The 21,225-nt window shown below is 39.9% G+C and overlaps 2 protein-coding genes across 3 annotated transcripts; both read left to right on the top strand.

Annotated features, from left to right (window-relative positions):
- Nucleotides 1-9,430: 9,430 nt before the first annotated feature.
- Nucleotides 9,431-11,305, top strand: LOC133008757 (cytochrome P450 2K1-like). Its single transcript, XM_061076034.1, has 5 exons — nt 9,431-9,444; nt 10,027-10,112; nt 10,294-10,395; nt 10,480-10,621; nt 10,916-11,305. The coding sequence occupies exons 2-5, from the start codon at nt 10,098-10,100 to the stop codon at nt 11,083-11,085; spliced, it is 429 nt and encodes a 142-aa protein (XP_060932017.1). The 5' UTR covers nt 9,431-9,444; nt 10,027-10,097; the 3' UTR covers nt 11,086-11,305.
- A 1,368-nt stretch (nt 11,306-12,673) lies between these two features.
- Nucleotides 12,674-21,119, top strand: LOC133008742 (cytochrome P450 2F2-like). Of its 2 annotated transcripts, XM_061076016.1 has the most exons (13): nt 12,853-13,082; nt 14,768-14,930; nt 15,536-15,688; nt 15,900-16,060; nt 16,159-16,227; nt 16,326-16,430; nt 17,140-17,278; nt 18,079-18,164; nt 18,342-18,443; nt 18,520-18,661; nt 18,994-19,177; nt 19,481-19,539; nt 19,626-21,119. In XM_061076016.1, the coding sequence occupies exons 1-12, from the start codon at nt 12,921-12,923 to the stop codon at nt 19,524-19,526; spliced, it is 1,512 nt and encodes a 503-aa protein (XP_060931999.1). In that variant the 5' UTR covers nt 12,853-12,920; the 3' UTR covers nt 19,527-19,539; nt 19,626-21,119. The 2 variants fall into 2 exon arrangements, with proteins under 2 accessions (XP_060932000.1, XP_060931999.1); XM_061076017.1 differs by having other exon boundaries at nt 12,674-13,082; nt 19,481-21,119.
- Nucleotides 21,120-21,225: the final 106 nt, after the last annotated feature.

Genomic DNA, 21,225 nt, shown 5'->3' with positions numbered 1-21,225 from the left:
CAGACTTTGGTCAATAATGCAATAAAACTAAACGGATAAAAGAACCAAATGGAAACAATTAACCTCCTTGTCTGTAGAGAGTTGGCACACAACCAGGAGTGTAGGAGTTTGAGTGCTTACAATCAGTTCAATGCATGTAGGTGAGAGGGGAAACGCTTTGTGTAGCTCAACTGAAACTCCCTCGAGACCAACAACTTCCTGGCGGATGACCACTCGTCACTGTCTCGTGGAATCGACGCTGCCAATATTTAGTTTTGCAAAGTTGCCATTTAAACAACATCAATTTTCTCAGTTCTCGTCTTCTGCCTTCTGGGAATTTAAGCCACATTTTTGTCCTCTAATGACTTCAGTACAACTTCCTGTCTTAATGTGCCTCTTGATTTGGGTTCTCCGATCCTATAACCTGCTGTGCAGGCAGTTTCCTTCATGACATATAGGTCAAGACTTGTGAAAGACAAATGTTACGGTTTCAGACAGATTCATCTTAAGTCTTTGTTATAACCATCGGTCATCCTGTTTGTTATTTATATCTTATTCATTGTTGCTAGATTTAGCTGTTGCAATGTTTTTTAAACTATTTGTTAGCATCGTTTTTTTGTGCTCTTTATAAATGTCAATGATTTCAATCTGTGATGTTTCTTTTTTTTTTTATATTTTCTTGATGCTGTCTGTGTTTTGCTATGTTCCACACCGAACTATCCTTTTTGACCAGGTAACTCCACTTAAAGTTGTGTGATATATATGTTGTGCAATAATGCTTTAAAAGTGATACCATAAAATGGTCTGCCTATCGGCATTCAATAAATATGGTTATCAAAATAAAATATTAGATATTAATAATTAAATTAATTACATTTAATTGGTTGAAGTTACCTCGGGGGCACCACCATTTAAGGGAAGGGAAAGATAGCCAATGTATTGATTGAGTCTCATAAAAGTACTGACTACAAATTTGAACACTGATTAACATTTAAATTACTAACTATAATCAAATTTACCATTTAAATAGTTAGCTAAGTTGAAGGATATGGAGTTCTTGACAGTGTAGCGGTTGGCAAAGTTCACCTAGGCAACATTAATGAAAGAACAATTGTGAAAGAAAAAGATTTATTATGAATAAAATAAAGTATAACAAATACAAATTACTAATGGTACTTACTAAACAAAAATGTGTATGTGAGTGTGTGTGTCTAAGTGAGTCTGCGTGCTTCCCAAGATGGCAGCTGGCCAGACATTAACACCTTCCTCAGTATGCTTTCTAAATGGTCGCTTGCCAACCTAAAGATAACGGATCCCCCCTTTTGAAGTGGTTTTACCACCGGTAGTGGGAGCAGAGATAATTAGGTGAAGGATTATCAATCAATCAATCAATCAAGTTTATTTGTACAGCCCACATTCACAAATAACAATTTGTCTCATAGGGCTTTAACATTGTGTGACATCCTCTGTCCTTAACCCTCAACAAGAGTAAGGAAAAACTACTAAAAACCCTTTTCACAGGTAAAAATATGTAGAAACCTCAGAGAGAGCCACATGTGAGGGATCCCTCTCTCAGGACGGACAAAAGTGCAATAGATGTCAGGTGTAAGAAAACATCATCAGGATTTTTAGCAGCATCGATGAGGGTAAACATTTTTCAATACTATGTGTCAGGCAGTCCCGCTGCAATCACAGTCTCTGGCCAGCAGCCAGCAAGACCACGATCCAGCATCAGGATGGGATCCACTATAATCCACAGTCATTGTCCACCGCCGCCAGTTAGAATCCATTATCAGCTGCCGCCTCGGTCGTGGTCCCTCATCATCCGATGCCAACGCGACAAAGGATCCTCCATTACAACGACGATCAGCTGGCACGATACAGAATCCACCGAACTGGATCCACCATTGCGACCTCTGACGCGCGATTCACAATCATAATCCATGGTGCGGCCACAGCTGTGGCCCTGCATCCGCGGGCGCTAAGGCACAGAAACTCCGGGAAAGGGGTCAAGTTAGTAACATGTACTGATCAGATAAGAATTATCTTGATGTGATAAATATGGAGAAAAGGAAGGAGAAGCAGGAAAGAGAAGCTCCGTGTGTCTTGTGTCATAAATTCCCTGTGCGTCTTAGCATCATCAGGGGTTTTTGCCATTTAATCAATTTTGGAACATCGCACTAATTAGCTCTAACTATAAGCTTTATCAAAAAGGAAGGTTTTGAGTCTACTTTTAAACGAACAGAGCGTGTCTGCTTCCCTAACTGAAAGTGAGAGATTATTCCACAGGAGTGGGGCTTGATGGCTAAAAGCTCTGGCTCCTACTCTACTTTTAGAGACTTTAGGGACAACAAGTAAACCTGAGTTCTGGGATCGGAGTGCTCTAGTAGGTTGATATGGAACTAACATCTCTTTAAGGTAAAGAGGTGCCATATCATTAAGGGCCTTGAAGGTGAGGAGGAGAATTTTAAATTCTATTCTAGATTTAACAGGAAGCCAGTGTAGCGATGCTAATACTGGAGAAATGTGCTCTCTTTTCTTAGTTCTTGTCAGGACACGTGCTGCGGCATTTTGGACCAGCTGCAGAGTCTTTAACGACTTGCTGCTGGAGCCTGATAATAGTGAATTACAGTAGTCCAGTCTCGATGTAACAAAGGCGTGGACTAGTTTTTCTGCATCTTTTTGCGAAAGGACATGTCTGATTTTTGAGATATAACGCAAGTGGAAAAACGCGGTCACAGAAATTACTTTTAAGTGACTATTAAAGGACAAATCAGGATCGAAGATCACTCCCAAGTTCCTGACTGTGTCATTGGAAGCAAGGGCAATGTCATCTAGCCCAGCTATATCATTAGATAATGTATCTCTAAGGTGTTTAGGGCCGAGTATTATAACCTCTGTTTTATCTGAGTTTAATAAGAGAAAATTGCGGGTCATCCAGGTTTTTATGTCCTTGAGACATGCTCGAAGTTTAGTTAATTGATTACTTTGATCAGGTTTTATTGACAAATATAACTGGGTGTCATCCGCATAGCAGTGGAAATTTACCGAGTGTGTCCTGATAATGTTTCCTAGTGGAAGCATATATAATGAGAATAAAATTGGGCCGAGCACAGACCCCTGTGGGACACCATGGTTAACTTTGGTGCGCACCGATGACTCATCATTGATTTGAACGAATTGGGAGCGATCAGCAAAATAAGATTCAAACCAGTTTAAGGCCGTTCCTTTAATATTAATTAACTGTTTTAGTCTCTCTAATAAAATTTGATGGTCAATTGTGTCGAATGCTGCACTGAGATCTAACAGAACAAGGACAGACACAAGTCCCTGATCTGAAGCTATTAGAAGGTCACACTAGACGAAAAGCAGTATTATTGTCACAGTGAACCTCTTCGGACAGGCCTAATCCCCTGCTGTAACCAACTGTTTCCATGATGTTACCTCGGCGTTCGCCAGTGAAGATAAGGTGGGTCTATCGGCGTTTGCGGACCTTAAGGGGGATATGGAGAAAGAGCCGTGGGGGGGCATAAATGTCAACGGCAAATGAATATGATGCCAGTATTTTGGGAGGACAGATATTTTTATGGAAAGCCGGGAGAAGTTTGGAGATTACAGGGCACAGACACATCATACCCAGCATCATTTCTTCCTGTTGAGCGGATTGCTGGTAGATGTGTGGTTAACAAATCCTCTGTGCATTTAACCAGCAAAATTGAAAAAGTGACTGTAATCATGCCACTCTGTACAGTGGTCGAGATTCAGGATTGTTTTGGATGACAATGAAATAAAGTGAATTGTTTCATTTGACAGTATTGACAATACACCACTGTTCACACCTAATACACACACTTTAACGTGTAGTCAGATGTAGTAGTCTGAATAAACCTGCTTAATTTTAACTTGAGAACGACGCCTCCTGCCTTTGATTTCCACCCGCAACAACAGCATTGACCTTTGTGCGTGGTATACAATGTAATTCATTATAGCACACTTATTTACTTAAGAACAATTTAAAATTCAGGTTTAATATTTATTTTAAGCCTGGTTTACTCAGCCAGATAGTTTGTTTGGTGCCTCTTACTAAAAGGTGTTATCTTCACTCAGGGAAACTGATTTGCATTTGTGAAGCTCAGAGCACTGTTGCTCAGTGTAATTTGCATGTGAAACCGTCCTCTAGGCGTTGGAGCAGGGGGGGTCACCTCACAACAGCTCTGAGGCTTGACAACTGCAGGAAACTTTAGCGTTTCCTTTGCTGCCTGCAGATACGTGTGAAAGTCGTTAACCGAAGGATGTGCCAACGCTTCTTTGCGACACAGATTGACACAAACGCTTCTTTTCATGCAGTGTCATTAGTGACTTTTGCCAGGGCTGTCTCTGTGCTGTGATTGGTTCTAAACCCAGACTGAAAGTCTTCATATTTATTATTTTCCTGGAGAAACTCACACAGCTGATTGGCTACAACTTTTTCTAATATTTTAGATAGGAAGGGGAGATAAGATATTGGCCTGTAATTTGCTAAAACCTCTGGGTCTAGGGTGGGTTTTTTGAGTAGGGGTTTGATTACAGCTATTTTAAAAGACTGTGGTACATAACCTGATGATAATGACAGATTGATTGTGTTAAGTAACGAATTAGCTATTAGGGGCAGAATTTCTTTAAGTCATTTAGTTGGAATCGGATCTAAAATACAGGTTGTTGGTTTAGAACCTGAGACTATTTTGGTAAACTGATCACGGGTGATCAGAGAGAAGCTGTCTAAGTAATGGGAAGGATTCTCAGCCGTTTCTGAGATCTCTATTGTTGGGAGGGTATTAGTGCCAATTGAGAACGTATGATACCGTATGATAACACAAGGTCAAGTGTGTGGTTACAACAATGAGTAGGTTGATGTACACACTGACTGAAACCAATTGAGTCTAGTATTGAAATAAATGCTACGCTCAGGCTATCTTTATTATTGTCAACATGAATATTAAAGTCACCAACAATAATAACTTTATCGGTCTTTAGGACTAGGTTTGATAAAAACTCAGGGAATTCTGTTAGAAATTCAGTATAAGCCCCAGGAGCACGATAAACTACAGCAAATATGATTGGCTGTTGGTGTTTCCTGGATTGACGTGGAAGACTAAGAACAAGACATTCAAATGAGTTGTAGCTAAGTTTAGGTTTAGGATTAATTGATAGACTGGAGTTAAAAATAGCAGCAACTCCACCTCCTCGCCCGAGTTCCCTGGGGACGTGTGAATTTATATGACTGGGGGGAGTAGATTCATTTAAACTGACATATTCATCAGGATGCAGCCACGTCTCAGTAAGGGACAATAAATCTATATTGTAGTCTGAGACTAGTTCATTAACTAAAATAGCCTTTGAGGACAGTGATCTAATGTTTAAAATACCACATTTGAAAATCTTTGTTTCCTATGTTGTTCCAGAGGTTGTGTTAATAAGTATAAGATTATTGTGTGGAGTTCTTGCTCTGTTATTGTTTAATTTAAATAATTTAATCGGACGGTAGACAGAGACAGTCTCTATGCGGTTGGGTGACTGATCCAGAGGGAGCGCAGAGAAGTGTTTAGCACTGCAGCTCTGCTTCCTGGTCCCAACTCTGGGTTGTCATGTGATAGACTTAGTAATATTCTTAGATAAGAGAGCTGCTCCATCCCAAGTGGGATGAACGCCGTCTCTCCTAACAAGACCAGGTTTCCTCCAAAAAGTTTGCCAATTATCTATAAAGCCCACACCGTTTACAGGACACCACCTCGACAGCCAGCGGTTAAAAGAAAACATGCGACTAAACATGTCATCACCTGTTGTGTTAGGGAGAGGGCCAGAGAAAATTACTGTGTCCGACATCGTTTTAGCAAAAGCACACACAGACTCAACATTAACTTTAGTGACCTCCGACATACGAAGCCGGGAGTCGTTGCTGCCGACGTGAATTAAGATTTTACTGTATTTACGTTTAGTTTTAGCCAGCAGCTTCAATTTGGATTGGATGTCTCCGGCTCTGGCCCCCGGGATACAATTGACTATGGCCGCTGGTGTCGCTAATCTCACGTTTCTCAGAACCGAGTCGCCAATAACCAGAGTTTGATTCTCAGCGGGTGCGTCGCTGAGTGTAGAAAATCTATTTGAGACGTGAGCTGGTGGGTCTTTAATCGTGGGCTTTCTATGGGTGGTACTATGCCCCCTCCGGACCGTCACCCAGCCACCCTGGGCTCCCGGCTGCCCGGGGCAAGTCGAGGGACTGCTAGCTGGAGCTAAGCTAGGTGGCTTCGCTGCGGCTAGCACGGGCCGGCTAACTACAGCTAACGGGGGTTCTAAGCTGAGGAGCCGAGCTTCTAAGTTGCTAAGCCTCGCCTCCATGTCTACCAACATACTACATTTATTACATTTACCACTACTGTTAATGGAGGCGGAGGAGTAAGTAAACATGAGACACCCGGAGCAAGAGAGAGCGGTGGAGCGAGAGGGAGAGAGAGAACACATCGCTGCTAAAACTACGAGGGTGAGATTTAAACAGAACACAGAGTCACAAAGCACCAGAGTGTAGGGGCTGGTATGTGAGGGTGCTGAGCTATATACCGGTGATTTTAGCCGTAGTAGAACAGAAAGACAGTTGTGTTTTAGCGGAGGAGCTAATTCAGATAGCGACCACCACCCGTGTCCCGTGGCAATAACAGGAAGTGACGAAATGACGCAGCACGCTTACCGTAAACACTGGAGGCGTCACGGCAAAAGTAAACAAAAAGTCCTTCAAAAATAAAATGCCACATTTCATGTTCTACTATTACATATACAGTATATATATATAAATACATACATAAATATCTTACATGTACAACCAATTTTGAAAAGGGGATAAAGAGAGAACCCAAAAGACTTATGAGGACTTGTATGCGTGTGTCTGTGTGTGTGTGTTTGTGCCAAGTTAGGCAAAGAGTGTAGAATGAAATGCAGAGAAAGACTGTGAAGAGCCTAAAAAACTAACATTACTTTCGAATAACTTATAACCAAAGTATCACAACACAAATCAAACTTATAAACCCCACACAAAATCGAATAAATAGTCCTGCTAAGCCTAGCATAATTATTAAGCCCAGTTGTTTTACCCGTCCGTGGAAAGGGGAAAAGGAAGTTGCTGTGCAGTTCGCAGTTCTGTGAAGTCTTCATGGCTGGTTGTGTGGTTTCTACCTTCGCGGTTCTGTTGAGCTGGTTAAAGTTTTCCTGCAGGCAGTGGTGGGAAGTAACAATGTAGAAATACTTTGTTGCTGTACTTAAGTAGATATTTCACATATCTACGGACAGGCACTGACAGACGTGAGGCCCTATTGAAATTTTAAGGATTATTATTCAGGCAAATGAATTGGCCTTTTGAGGGCTTTTATTAGGTGACTTTACATAATTTTTTGAAGGTATTCCTTTTTCGTTCACATTCGTTTACCCTTTCCTGCTTCGTGTCAACATCTCCACATAAATACATAGCTTGAAGCAGCAAGTGGTTAACTTTTCTTAAAGAAATATTGGAAGTAGTTGGTTTAAACAAAAACTGTCGGCAAATAGACTATCATTGGTTGGCCGTGTCTACTTAGTCTTACACGTCCACGTAAACAAAACAAACATATTTAAAACAAGTCGAGATGGAAAAACAAACAACACAACCATTTATATATCAAACGCAAAAACAACTTTCAGCCAACACAACCAAAAACAAACACTGTGTCGTGGACTACTGCATATTCACACACACAATTCAGGTTTTTTAATAGACCTCGCCAAATGGAACCCTGGGTAATCAGGCCCAGTTTTCCACTCACTATAATGCCAATATAATTTTTGCAAAGATATTATATATCTATATATTGCCAATTCCAATCCTTAGTCGCCCTTTGTGCTGACTCAACACAACTTAGAAGCTGTTGAGTATTTATATATGTATTCTACAAACTGGCTAATGTGTACAACTTCAAGCAGGGTTGTGTCTTCACTTTGTCGTCCCTACAGGCAAGATACCCTACAGGTGTATTGTCAGCCTGCTGGAAACAAATGCAAACACAAACGCAGGCCCATTCAGTGAAGATAGTCTAATGATAAATAAACAGGCTTACATGTAGATGCGAGGACAAGCTGGTGGGCAGGATTACAGGCAGGTAAACATCCAGGCAGTTACACAATACAGCTAATAGACACAAAAGGTTAATTTGGTCTATTAGTGGCAGGTCTATTAGTGTTCTTGGATAGAATCAAGAGGCACTTGTTTATTCTGTTGTATTGATTATTTGTTGTCTCTATAAGTTCAGATGCACTTGTCCAATACTTTTTTATCCTCAGCATCTCAAGTTCAAAATTTGTAAAATTATGCATTATATATATATATAGTATTGTTATAATTTTTTAGTCAGTTGAAATAAATCCTGAACTGAACAATTTTGGGTTGTTTTGTGTCTGTATAGGCCTACTATAAAAAGCACTTAGCATTTTTAATTTTGGTATTTGTACTTTTACTTTTGATACATAAGTACATTTAATATGAGCAACTCTAAGACTTTTACTCAAGTCATTTTCTGACGGGTGACTTTTACTTTAACCGGAGTCACTTTCAAGTAAGATATCTGTACTTTTACTCAAGTATGGCTTACAAGTACTTTATACACCACTGTCTGCCGGACGTCGAGTCACTACTCGGAGTTTGGTAGAGCTTGAGTTGCAAGGAGGTTTCCTTGGTGAGATGAGCTGGAAACTGCAAATTTTTTGCTCCTCTTGAAGAGTTGGATTCAAAGAGAAGATGCGAGCGGGGGAAATCAGGCTTCTCCCTTCTGCGATGCAGGAAGAGCGGCTGGCAGCCCACAGACGGATTGTAGAAAAGAGATAGAAGAGGGTGAGAAATTGCCTTATATTGGCCTGGGACCTCAAAGGTCATGTGGTCCAGAGTGACCAATAGGAGTTGACCCTTGTGGCTTTTCACACACCTGTGTGAAGTTGAAGAATCCTGGGAGACTGAGATCCCTCTGCTCTGGCTTTGTCCGGAACAAAGAATATGTGATTTCAGGCTTTTGACTACACATATAGGCCAAAGAGGAGGCCCTTGGTTTCACAAAAACACTGTCCCAACACTAATGATTGTTCATTTTTTCCTTTTTACAGATGTACGACTCTTTCCCACTGATTCGTTAATAGCCGCTGCCTTTCGTGAAGGCCTTTGAAAATTTTAAGGTGTGTTGATGGGCCTTGAAAATATTTATAACACTGATGTGAACATTTAAAAAAGGGATATGAACATCAATCATATATTTTTTTCTCTACCTACACATTTATGTACAGTCAGTGAACAATTTAAAATCCTAATGCTGAAGTGAACATACATCTTACATCTTATATTTATCAGATTGCTGTGAAATATGTACATCAATTCCTGGACGAGCACAAGAAAACCAGAGGCCTACCCTCACGTACAAGGTTTGTGTACATGTGCCCCTGTGAGGATTTACCTCTGTCATCACGTGGACACAGCTCTGTCTCCAAATATATATGTTGGGTGAGCATTACTGAACAGTTCCGCCACTCCCCAGCGTGTCACCCCAGGGGACATGGGAGAACTTCTTTCAACACACTGGGAATTCTAACTCTTTTCCTGCTGTTCTCTTAGATTATGATCTTAGCTTCATAGACTACATAACTTATGTACAATCATATAACTCAAAGTCCTGCTGAAAAACTCATTCCTTTCTAGTTAGTGGTATCCCCCTCAAAAAAATTTACTTTAGCCGACTTGAAACTTGCTTCTTGTTATATATAGTCCTAAGAATGGGCTTGAAACAAAGACTGCATTTAAGATGGCTGCAAACACATGGAGTTTTGGAGCCATGGTAGTTATTATAACACTTAAGAGAAATGGGCGATTCATTCTGTGACTTCTCGCAGTTTAATTTATGTTGATGCACTACGACCTTCAAATGTTGTGTTTTAAAATATACATTCTTTTGTATTTAATCTGATGAAATGTTATTTTTTTTAACATGAAGAATTTGTCTGTCTCAGAGCGTTGCCAGCAGGAGAAAGACGAGGTGCTGGATGGGAAGCATTCGGTCACGTATGATGACAGACATAACATGCCATACATGCAGGTATATGTTCAGACACATTTCTCTTGAGATGATTCATCACTAACGTTAATTCTATTTGACATATGGGTGTGGGTCAGAGGCACATTTCTTGAAGGAGAACGTTTACTTTCTGTGTCTGATCTTGTGTCCCAAATCAGACAAAGTATAACAACATGATTATTAAATATTTGTTTCAATGCAGGCTATGATCCATGAAGTGCAGAGGATAGGCAACATTGTTCCACTCAGCATCATCCACGCAACGACCAAAGACACCGAGCTCATGGGATACTCCATTCCCAGGGTAAGCGGCATAAAACATAGTAAAAAATATGTACCATTACTTCAGTAAATGTTACAAATGTTGAAAAGTCGTTTATCGCCTCAGGGTACGTTGGTCATCCCTAACCTGGGCACAGCCCTGAGAGAGGAGGGACAATGGAAATTCCCTGATGAATTCAACCCAGAAAACTTCCCCAACGACAAGGGAGAGTTTTTCAAACCCGAGGCCTTCCTGCCTTTCTCTGCAGGTAAACACCAAACAAGCTGCTGTGTGTTTGCCATTCTGTCACATCAACAAACACTTAATATAATATTTAGCTAAACTGACAGTTTATTAAATATCATGGATAAACAATTGTAAAGGAAAGTTTTGGCTAAAATTACGTTTTTGGCGAATTCAATCACCTAAATAGGATATAGCGTGGTTTCATGACTGGGTCAAACTCGCAGGTCTTTTCTTTCATTTCTAACGTCTCAGGTCCTCGGATGTGGGTTGGTAAGATCAAACTCTCAGGTCTTTTCTTTTATTTCTAACGTCTCAGGTCCTCAGGTGTGTCTGGGAGAGGGTCTGGCTCGTATGGAGCTCTTCCTCACCTTGGTGACACTGCTGAGGAAGTTCAGGTTTGTCTGGCCTCAGGACGCAGGAGAGCCAGACTTGACTCCGGTCTACGGGGTCACCCTGTCTCCCAAACCCTACTGCATGAATGTCTAGCTCAGGGCGACACAGTAAAAAGGTCTTACAATCTAGTCGATATTATCTTAGGTTCCTCACATTAACTTTTAAATCATATGCTTGTAGGTCATCATTTTACAAAAATAACACATTGTAAATATACTTTACAAATGTATAATTGCAAATTTTATGATTGTATGAAATGCATCTTTATATGTATGGGATTGATGGATGAATAAACCGCGATATTGAGCCAAAAGTCTCCTTGTTATGTCTCTTATTCATGTTGATGGATGCATTGGACAACAAATAGAAGAAAGAGAAATAAAAATTAGCTTGAGGGAAAAATTTTCAACTGAAGTTTTGATATCATCACAGAAAATGGGGCAGAATTAGGAGACAAAATTAAACTAAACTTGAACAATAGCTGAGCCTGGAACAAGTTGTTCTGGCCATCGAAACACAAAGAACTGGTTCGAGATCAGCAACTGGCTCCGAACTGGCCCTGGATCTGCCTTGGTGTAACATGTGAGTCACTGAACAGACTTGCGTGTCAGCTCCTCATTCCAAACACTAGAGGGCAGACACAAATTATATAATATGTAAACTTTGTTCAAACACTCACCAGATTCATGTTCAGATTTTACAATCAGATTTATTTTTACATCGCAAATTAGTTAAAAATTAAAGCCCTCAAAAAGCCGATTCATTTAAGCGGAGAAAAATAATAATAATAATAATAATAATCATTTCAATAGGGCCCTCCACCGTTCGGTGCTCGGGCCCTAATAACAGTTTTATTCAATGTACATGTCATTGTTTTGTCGGCAGATTACAGAGTTGGAGGTAGATATTATTATTGAGTCAAGACCAAAGACTCCAGAAGTTGAATATGAAGTACATGAATAAATGAAAATTAAAAAAGGCTTGTGCATGATCAGGCTTGCATACAGAAGCCTGAACCGTACATGGAATCATACATTGTATTTCCTCTGTTATCTTGTGATAAGAAACCTTTGTTTACCCGAGAAAACGGGATAAATAACTCACTATCATGAGATAAGTCTCTATAAAGCCTGTCATTACAGCAACTGTTGCAATCATTGTAGCAATGTTTGATGTGTTTGATGTAAGAGACACTCCCATTTCATTGTGCCGAGAGAATGATGCGGGTAGGTGGACATGCCAGATACCCAAATTATCGTGTAGAAGCACTTAAAAAGTTGAATTTTCATAATATGACCCCTTTAAGATAAAGCATTTCTAAAGCACAAAACAAATGCAGAAATAGGCTAACCCATATACATGAGTGTTCAAGTCAACCATCAGTTACTGATTGACAAAATATATGATCGTGATCTCTAATTAATTAACTAGTTATCACGGGGAAACAGAGGAAATATAATGTATGATTACATGTCTGTTCAGGGCTTCTGTCCTTGCACACCGATCCCCCTCTGGTTTATTGTTCAAGTTGTGTTCTATGACAGCTTTACCCTGGCGACACAAACAGACCCTCAAACACTGTCCTCGCTCGACCTCTCTGGGATCAATGCTTCATCAACACTGGAGTTATGTAACAGCTGGTGATAAAAGCACTTACCTTTGACTTTCCTTTACTTTGATTTCCTGCTTACTTTGCAGCGAATACTCAAGGAAGATTACAAATAAATTGGCTCAGTGATTTCTTGTTTTGGCTCCACTCGGCAGCCGCTCAGAGCTTACGTCACAACTTAGGCTTCTCTGTATTGTTTACATTCGACTTGCATGCGAGGAAACAGAAGAGGAGGAGGAGGAGGAGGAGGAGGCAGAGTTCAGAGACGATCTGGGCACTAACAGCGAGTCCAGCAGCTCTCAGTGCAACCCGTGCCACCATGTTCGTTTCTATTATCCTCCTGGTTGTTTGCGTTGGTTTCATCATCCTTCAACTGAAATCCCGGAGGCCCAAGAACTTCCCACCGGGACCCCCTGCCCTGCCCGTCCTGGGGAACCTCTTACATCTGAGCCTGGAGAATCCTCTGAAGGACTTTGACAGGGTAAAAAAAACACTGAAATCAGTGACGCTGCTCTTTAATATCCCTTGACTTATTATGTTTATTGCATAGTATTACTACTTAAGTGCTTTTCCTCCTTTATCAATATGAATAAATAATAATAATAATAAGAAATTTCTCTATTTTGTCTCTCAAAACCAAAGTTAGAAGGTGCTTCACAAAAAAAGATATATCACCAAAAGCTAACAAATCATAGAAAAAACTGATTATTGTCAATAATGCAATAAAACTCAACGGAAAAAAGAAACAAATGAAAACAATAAACCTGCTTGTCTATACAGAGTTGGCACACAACCAGGAGTGTAGGAGTTTGAAAGCTTACAATCAGTTCAATGCATGAATGCAGATGATGTTTTTAACATAGTTGAGCCTTTGTTCACTACTTCACTACAACTTCCTGTCTGAACGTGCCTCTGGATTTGGGTTCTCCGATCCTATAACCTGCCGTGCAGGCAGTTTCCTTCATGACACACAGGTCTAGACTTGTGAAAGACAAATGTTACGGTTTCAGACACATTCATCTTAATTCTTTGTTGGAACCGTCTGTCGTCCTGTTTGTTATTTCTAACTTAGTCATTGTTGCTAGATTTAGCTGTAATGTTTTTAAACTATTTGCTAGCATTTTTTTATGTGCTCTTTGTAAATTAAGTTAATGATTTCAATATGTGATGTTTCTTTTTTTAAAATACTTTATTGATGCCGTCTGTTTTTCCATGTTCCACACTGTTGTGCAATAATGCATTAAACGTGATTCCGTACAATGGTGTGCCTTTCGGCATTCAATAAATGTGGTTATCAAAATAAAATATTGAATATTAATATTCAAAATATTAATATTAAATGATATCTTGAATTGATTAAAGTTACGTCGGGGCACCACCCTTCAAATGAAGGGAAAAGAGTTCATAAAAAGTACTAACTACAAATTTAGAACTTTGATTAACAATTAAATGAATAACTATAACCAAATTACCATATGGATAGTAAGCTTAGTTGAAGGATATAGAGTTCTTGACAGTGTCGAGGTTGGCAAAATTCACTTGCTTCCAAAATGGCGGTTGGCCACTCCAAAGATAACGGACTCCCCCCTTTGGAATGTTCACGACATATGGCGAGGGTCAGAGAGATTGGTGTAGAGATATGCGTGTGTGTCTGTGTTGGTGCCAAATTAGAGAAAGTTACTAGATGCATGCAAGGAAAGACTGAAGAGCATAACTAACAATAACTTTCTAATAACTTGGAACCAAAATATAAACATCACACGGAATCGAATAAACAGTCTTTGCTTAGCCTAGTATAATTATTAGGCCCAATTGTGTTACCCGTCCATGGAAAAGGAAAAAAGGTTGCTGTGCTGTTCGAAGTTCTGTGAAGTTGTCTTGCTGGTTTGTGGCTCCTGCCTTCATGGTTCTGCTGTGCGGGACAGCTCAGTTGCTGTTTGAAGTTCTACGGCACGACTTTGCGTTGCTGCTTGAAGGCTCTGGTTTTCTCCAGAACAAAGGACATGCAGCTTCAGGCTTTTTACTACACGTGTGGGCAGCAACTAAAGTTCACAAATACCAGGTCCCAACAACCCTGAACTACTCTTTTTGACCAGGTAACTCCACCTTAAGTTATGTGATATATATACTTTACACACTGACATGTGTCGTCTTGTTCTGTGGCAGCTGAGGAAGAAGTATGGAGACGTCTACAGCCTCTACCTCGGCCCCAAGCCTGCGGTCATCCTCAACGGGCAGAGTGCGATAAAGGAGGCTCTGGTGACCAAAGGAATTGATTTTGCTGGACGACCTGATGACCTGTTCGTGAATGACGTCACCCAGAAGAGAGGCAGGAAACACATGATGGTCTATGATAGTCATTTGAGGCTCATCCCGATGTGATAGTGGATGTTAACACCAAAGAGTTTTCCAATTGAATGTGGCGTCCGTAATGTCAGATTTAAAGGGTACTGTTCTCAGTTTATCTTGGACCCACACAGGCTGCAAAATAAAGATATAGAAAAAATTGTTAAATCAGAAGAAACTCAATTGGGAAATTGTATTCCAATGCACAACAAGATGTAGAAATTGATGGGAGTATCTAATAACACTTTGACCCATCATGATATTATCATAATTGAAAGTGGATGAGGCTGAGCTTAGCGTAGAAAACCCCACCTGGAACTATGCACCAGGATTTGAACAAACAACCCTTTTTGCAAGGAGGCCAACCGCTGCAACATCATGTCCTCCCGGTCTTGTAAGCAAAATGTCATCGGCATATGTTTCCAAGATAGACATCATTGCACTTACAACAGTCTGTTCTCATATCTAGTTGTGTACTCTAAATGACTATGACATATCCGTTTCTTGTGAATCCACTACTTGACGTCTCAGGTTTGAAAGCACGTTATAGCAAAGTCATGAGCCGCCCTCTGCTCTTCTCTGTCGTAGGCTTGGTCCTGGCGAACGTTGGCCCCAGCTGGAGGGATCACCGTCGCTTCGCTCTGTCGACCTTGAGGAACTTTGGTATGGGGAAGAATTCAATGGCGGACAGGATCCATGGAGAGCTACAATACATTGTGGAGGCAATGGAAAAAAACGTTGGTGTGTTATCTTTAAACTGTTCTGAGAGTTAAAACATGAAGCACTGTTCTCCCTCTTTGTAACTCAGACGAGTGGGTACGATCTCCTGTGTCAGTGTCAGCTGAACGAGATCTTCCATTTACGTCATCACTACAATCTGTTGTTTGTGTTTCTTGCTGTGCTGTTGTTCTTATCTTTTTTGTAACGCTGACGTTTGCATCATGTCTCACAGGCAAAAGTGTGAATCCTGCAATTCTGGTTTACAACACGGCCTCCAACATCATATGCCAGGTTCTGTTTGGAACTCGCTTTGAGTACGACGACGAGTTCATCAAAGTGATCGTTCAGTGCTTTAGAGAAAACGCCAAGTTAGGAAGCGGACCCTGGGCAATGGTGAGTCTGAGTGCTCTCTCTCTCTCTCTCTCTCTCTCTCTCTCTCTCTCTCTCTCTCTCTTTTAAACCAATGATTGTTCATTTTTTCTTTTTTACAGTTGTACGACTCTTTTCCGATGATTCGTAACTTGCCGCTGCCGTTCGCCAAGGCCTTTGAAAATTTTAAGGTGTGTTGATTTGGCCTTGAAAAAATTCATAACACTGATGTGAACATTTAAAAAAGGGATATGAAGTGAACATACAACTTACATCTTATATTTATCAGACTGCTATGAAATATGTACATCAATTCCTGGACGAGCACAAGAAAACCAGAGATCCTGGAGATCCACGCGACTTCGTTGACTGCTATCTGGACGAACTGGACAAGGTGTGTGTTTCTGTGAACTTACATGTTATACTTGATTTAAATAAATGGTTTAATATTGAATTTGACCATTTTTGGATAACGCCATGAACTTAAAGGGGTCATATTATGCCCATTTTACCACAAGTTGAGATGGTTCCTTGGGGTCTTAATGAAATGTCTCTAACATATTTTGGTCAAAATACCACAAGGATCATTTAAAACAGCACCCCTTTTACCCTGTCTAAAACAGCCCTCCTCAGATTGACCTGTTTTGAGTGCCTGTTCCTTTAAAAGCTCATGAGCCAGGCTCTATAAGAGACAGTCCCATTTCATTTTGACAAGAGAAGGATACGGCAGCTCATTCTCAGTCACTCAAGCATGACGTTTCTGACTTAAAGGAACCATAACAAATTAAGTGGAATTTTCATAATATGACCCCTTTAAAGCCACACTATGTAATTATTAGGAGAGCTACATTGCCCTCTGTGGGTATTTATTTTGTTGGCGCCATGTCTCCATGATTAAGTGGTTTTCTTGCAGTGAATTAACCAAGGCTATCAATTTTATGATCCACCAAAGAGGATATATATTGTAATTTAGCTATTTGCTGCTATATTGAGGTAAGAACGTTGCAGTGTCACTTTAACTGTTAGCTCACAAAATGAGCTGATTCCTATCAGTCTGTGTGTGTGTGCTGGTTTATCTTTAAACAATCACTCTTCTTTTGTAGAGAGCTGGTGAGGATTCTTCATTTTCAGAGGAAGAACTAATTTCGAACTCCCTTGATCTTCACTTTGGTGGAACTGACACGACCTCCAACACCCTGCTTACTGCTTTCCTCTACCTCATGGCCTACCCACACGTACAAGGTTTGTCTACATGTGCCCATGTGAGAATTTACCTCTGTCGTCACGTGGACACGGCTCTGTCTCCAAATATATATGTTGGGTGAGCATTGCTGAACAGTTCCGCCACTCCCCAGCGTGTCACCCATGGGGACATGGGAAGACTGCTTTCAACACACTGGGAATTCTCACTCTTTTCCTGGTGTTCTCTCAGATTATGATCTTAGCTTCCTAAACTGCATAACTTATGTACAATCATTTAACTCAAAGTCCTGCTGAAAAACTCATACCTTTCTAGTTACTGGTGTCCCCCTCAAGAAAATGGACTATAACCGAAATGAAACTTGCTTCTCCTAATATTTAGTTTTTATTCAGTTCTAAGAATGGGCTTGAACCAAAGACTACATTTAAGAGGGCTGCAAACACTTGGAGTCTTGAAGCCATGGTAGTTTTTACAGAACTAAAAAACTAAGAATAACCAAACTTACCAGAATATGGACATACATCAGTGTGCACCTACCTGGAATGACAAATTCATTCATGTCATCCATCTGGACAAACAGGTTGTGGGTTGGACCAAGCTCCTTTGTTTATTCTCTTGATATATATTTGCCTTCCAAAAACACTGTGTACATCTGCTGCTGGTTTATATGAAGTTCCCAGCAACAGTCAAAAAAAAATGGGCGATTCATTCTGTGACTTCTCGCAGTTTAATTTATGTTGATACACTACGACCTTCAAATGTTGTGTTTTAAAATATACATTCCTTTTTATTTAATCTGATGAAATGTTATTTTTTTTAACATGAAGAATTTGTCTCTCAGAGAGTTGCCAGCAGGAGATAGATGAGGTGCTGGAAGGGAAGCATTCGGTCACATATGATGACAGACATAACATGCCATACATGCAGGTATATGTTCAGACACATTTCTCTTGTGATGATTCATCAATAACGTTCTAATTGACATATGGGTGTGGGTCAGAGGCACATTTCTTAAAGGAGAACGTTTACTTTCTGTGTCTGATCTTTTGTCCCAAATCAGACAAAGTATAACAACATGATGATAAAATCTTTGTTTCAATGCAGGCTATGATCCATGAAGTGCACAGGATAGGCAACATCGTTCCACTCAGCATCATCCACTCAACAACTAAAGACACTGAGCTCATGGGATACTCCATTCCCAGGGTAAGCGGCAATAAAACATAGTAAAAAATTACTTCAGTAAATGTTACAAATGTTACAAAGTCGTTTATCGCCTCAGGGTACGTTGGTCATCCCTAACCTGGGCTCAGCCCTGAGAGAGGAGGGACAATGGAAATTCCCTGATGAATTCCACCCAGAAAACTTCCTCAACGACAAGGGAGAGTTTTTCAAACCCGAGGCCTTCCTTTGTTTCTCTGCAGGTAAACACCAAACAAGCTGCTGTGTGTTTGCCATTCTGTCAAATCAACAAACACTTGGCTAAACGTTGATTTAGTTGGCTTAAAATGTAAAACCGTAGCTAAAAGTATTGAGGGGATGTTGGTCGGGAAAAACATCATGAATAAAGTTTATTGTTAAAAAGGTATGGGGGTAGGGGGCAGTTGACAGTTATTCTAAATGTCATGGACAAACAATTGAAAAGGAAAGTATTGGCTAAAATTAACGTCTTAGGGAGTTCAACTTCTCAAAAAGGAGATAGCGTGGTTTCATGACCTTCACACTCTCAGGTCTTTTTTTATTTCTAACGTCTCAGGTCCTCGGATGTGTCTGGGAGAGGGTCTGGCTCGTATGGAGCTCTTCCTCATCCTGGTGACTCTGCTGAGGAAGTTCAGGTTTGTCTGGCCTCCGGATGCCGGAGAGCCAGACTTGACTCCGGTCTACGGGATCACCCTGTCTCCCACACCTTACTGCATGAATGTCCAGCTCAGGGCGACACAGTAAGAAGCTATGCACACAAATAATCCAGTCGATATTATCTTACCTCTCATTAGCTTTTAAATCATATCCTTGTAGCTCATCATTTAACAAAAATAACTCATCGTACATATTCTTTACAAATGTATGATTGATAATTTTATGATTGTATCAAATGCATTTATATATGTTACTGATCTATGGGATTGATGGGCTGGAAAACAAACTTCAATACTGAGAAAAAAATGTTTCCTTGTTATGTCTCTTATTCATGTTGATGGACACTATGCCCTTGTATGCCAATTTGAATATAAAGCTGCTTTCAGAAATGCACTGAACTCCGTACTCTCTCCAGAGGAGCTGCACGTGTGAACCCAATGTCCGAGTGAGTAAGAACCGACAAAGACGTCAAGAGAGAGTTTGTGGTGATAAAAGTTGACATAATAGTTAATAGTTAATTTGCACTTCCAGCCTCTGCCTGTTTCCCCTCTCACCTGAATAATGAGGAGCGGTTGTGAACCACAGATCAGATTAGTGTGCCCAGCACTCTTGTGGCCTGAGATGTGCACAACACTGCAACACTGAAAAATACCGTCAGACACTCAATACTGCATTCACATCTTAGAATCACCTGAACAACACTCAGAACATGTGTTTTTCTTGTTTTATGTACATATTTATAAATGTATTCCCATAGTGTGCCACCTCTGCATGGATCAAGGATTTTTTTTAATTTGATTTTTTATAGTTTGTTTATTGAGCATCGACGATACAAAATGAGGACATAAAAGAGATACTGTACAATGCTCACACCCACCCACACCTCCTTCCCCTCGGATCAAGGAATTTAAAAAATCACCTGTCAACCAGGCAGATTGAACCTTAATGAAAATAAAAAGAATGAAAAGTTCACATACAAACACAAATCTGTGAGAAATGGCTTCAGTTCTGTCAGCTTCATGAAACGTATGGTCTTAACAGGAAACATCAAAAACTGCTGCGTTTCTATGAACCTATTATATAATTATAGATTATAATTATACTGCTGCTGAGCAGATTTTGATGTTTCCTGTTAAGACCATACGTTTCATGAAGCTGACAGAACTGAAGCCATTTTCTAGATCTAACTATTTATATATTTGAGGCTACACATGACAACGCTCTTACATTCCTGCTTAATTATATGTTCTAGGAATTCATTCCTTCAATAAACAGAGGTTGATTGACTCTATTTAAATAACATGTAAAAAATGACTGCAATTCAGCAATGACATTTTCTAACAGTGGGCTTTTAAAAGTGACATATTCCCAACATGATCTCACAATTACTACAAGTTAGCTTGAGTGGATTGGTCAATGAAACATCACCCAAAAATATCCTATCCTATTATAAACAATAACACAAACAGCCAAACTTCACACGGCTGCTGATGATGTTATTTTGATAGTGAATGAGGCAGAGTGGGAAATCACAACAGGGGGCAGCAACTTCAATGGACAGGCAGAAGAGCTTGAAGTATATTCATCTTTTACATCAATTCATATTTTCATGAGAAGCATTTAAAATGTTGGACTCATCTGTAACTTTTAATTAAAACCATTAATTTCAAAGATGTTATGTTTCGATATATCGACAAAAAATATTGTTTCTGCCAGAGAAAATGAAGTTAAATGACATTCACCTTATTTTCATTAATAATTTACTTGGTCAAAGACAAGTGTTTTTCTCATTGGACAGTGACCTTTTTAAAACCACTTATTAGAACAAATTCTTATAGACTTGCTTTCATGGGATGTTTAGTTTGTAGTGTTTTATTGTTATTTTTTATTTTCACCTTTTCTTTTTGTTGGTCACTTATTTTCATTGTCATATTAAGATTTTACATATTTTTCTTACTTTGTTGTCAAAGCCCGTTGTAAACTGTTTTTCAAAAAATGCTATATGAATAAAGGTTATTATTATTATTTGTGTTTTTCATATTTTGTCGCTCTTTGTTGTCCTTTTCCTCTCTTTGTGTATTTGTTCGGTATCTCATCAAAGTGAACATGTAATCTGGATACAAACTTATGT

Source organism: Limanda limanda, chromosome 8 (genome assembly GCF_963576545.1).
Source record: "Limanda limanda chromosome 8, fLimLim1.1, whole genome shotgun sequence".
NCBI classification, from domain to species: domain Eukaryota; kingdom Metazoa; phylum Chordata; class Actinopteri; order Pleuronectiformes; family Pleuronectidae; genus Limanda; species Limanda limanda.
This window is presented reverse-complemented; position numbering and strand designations above follow the sequence as displayed.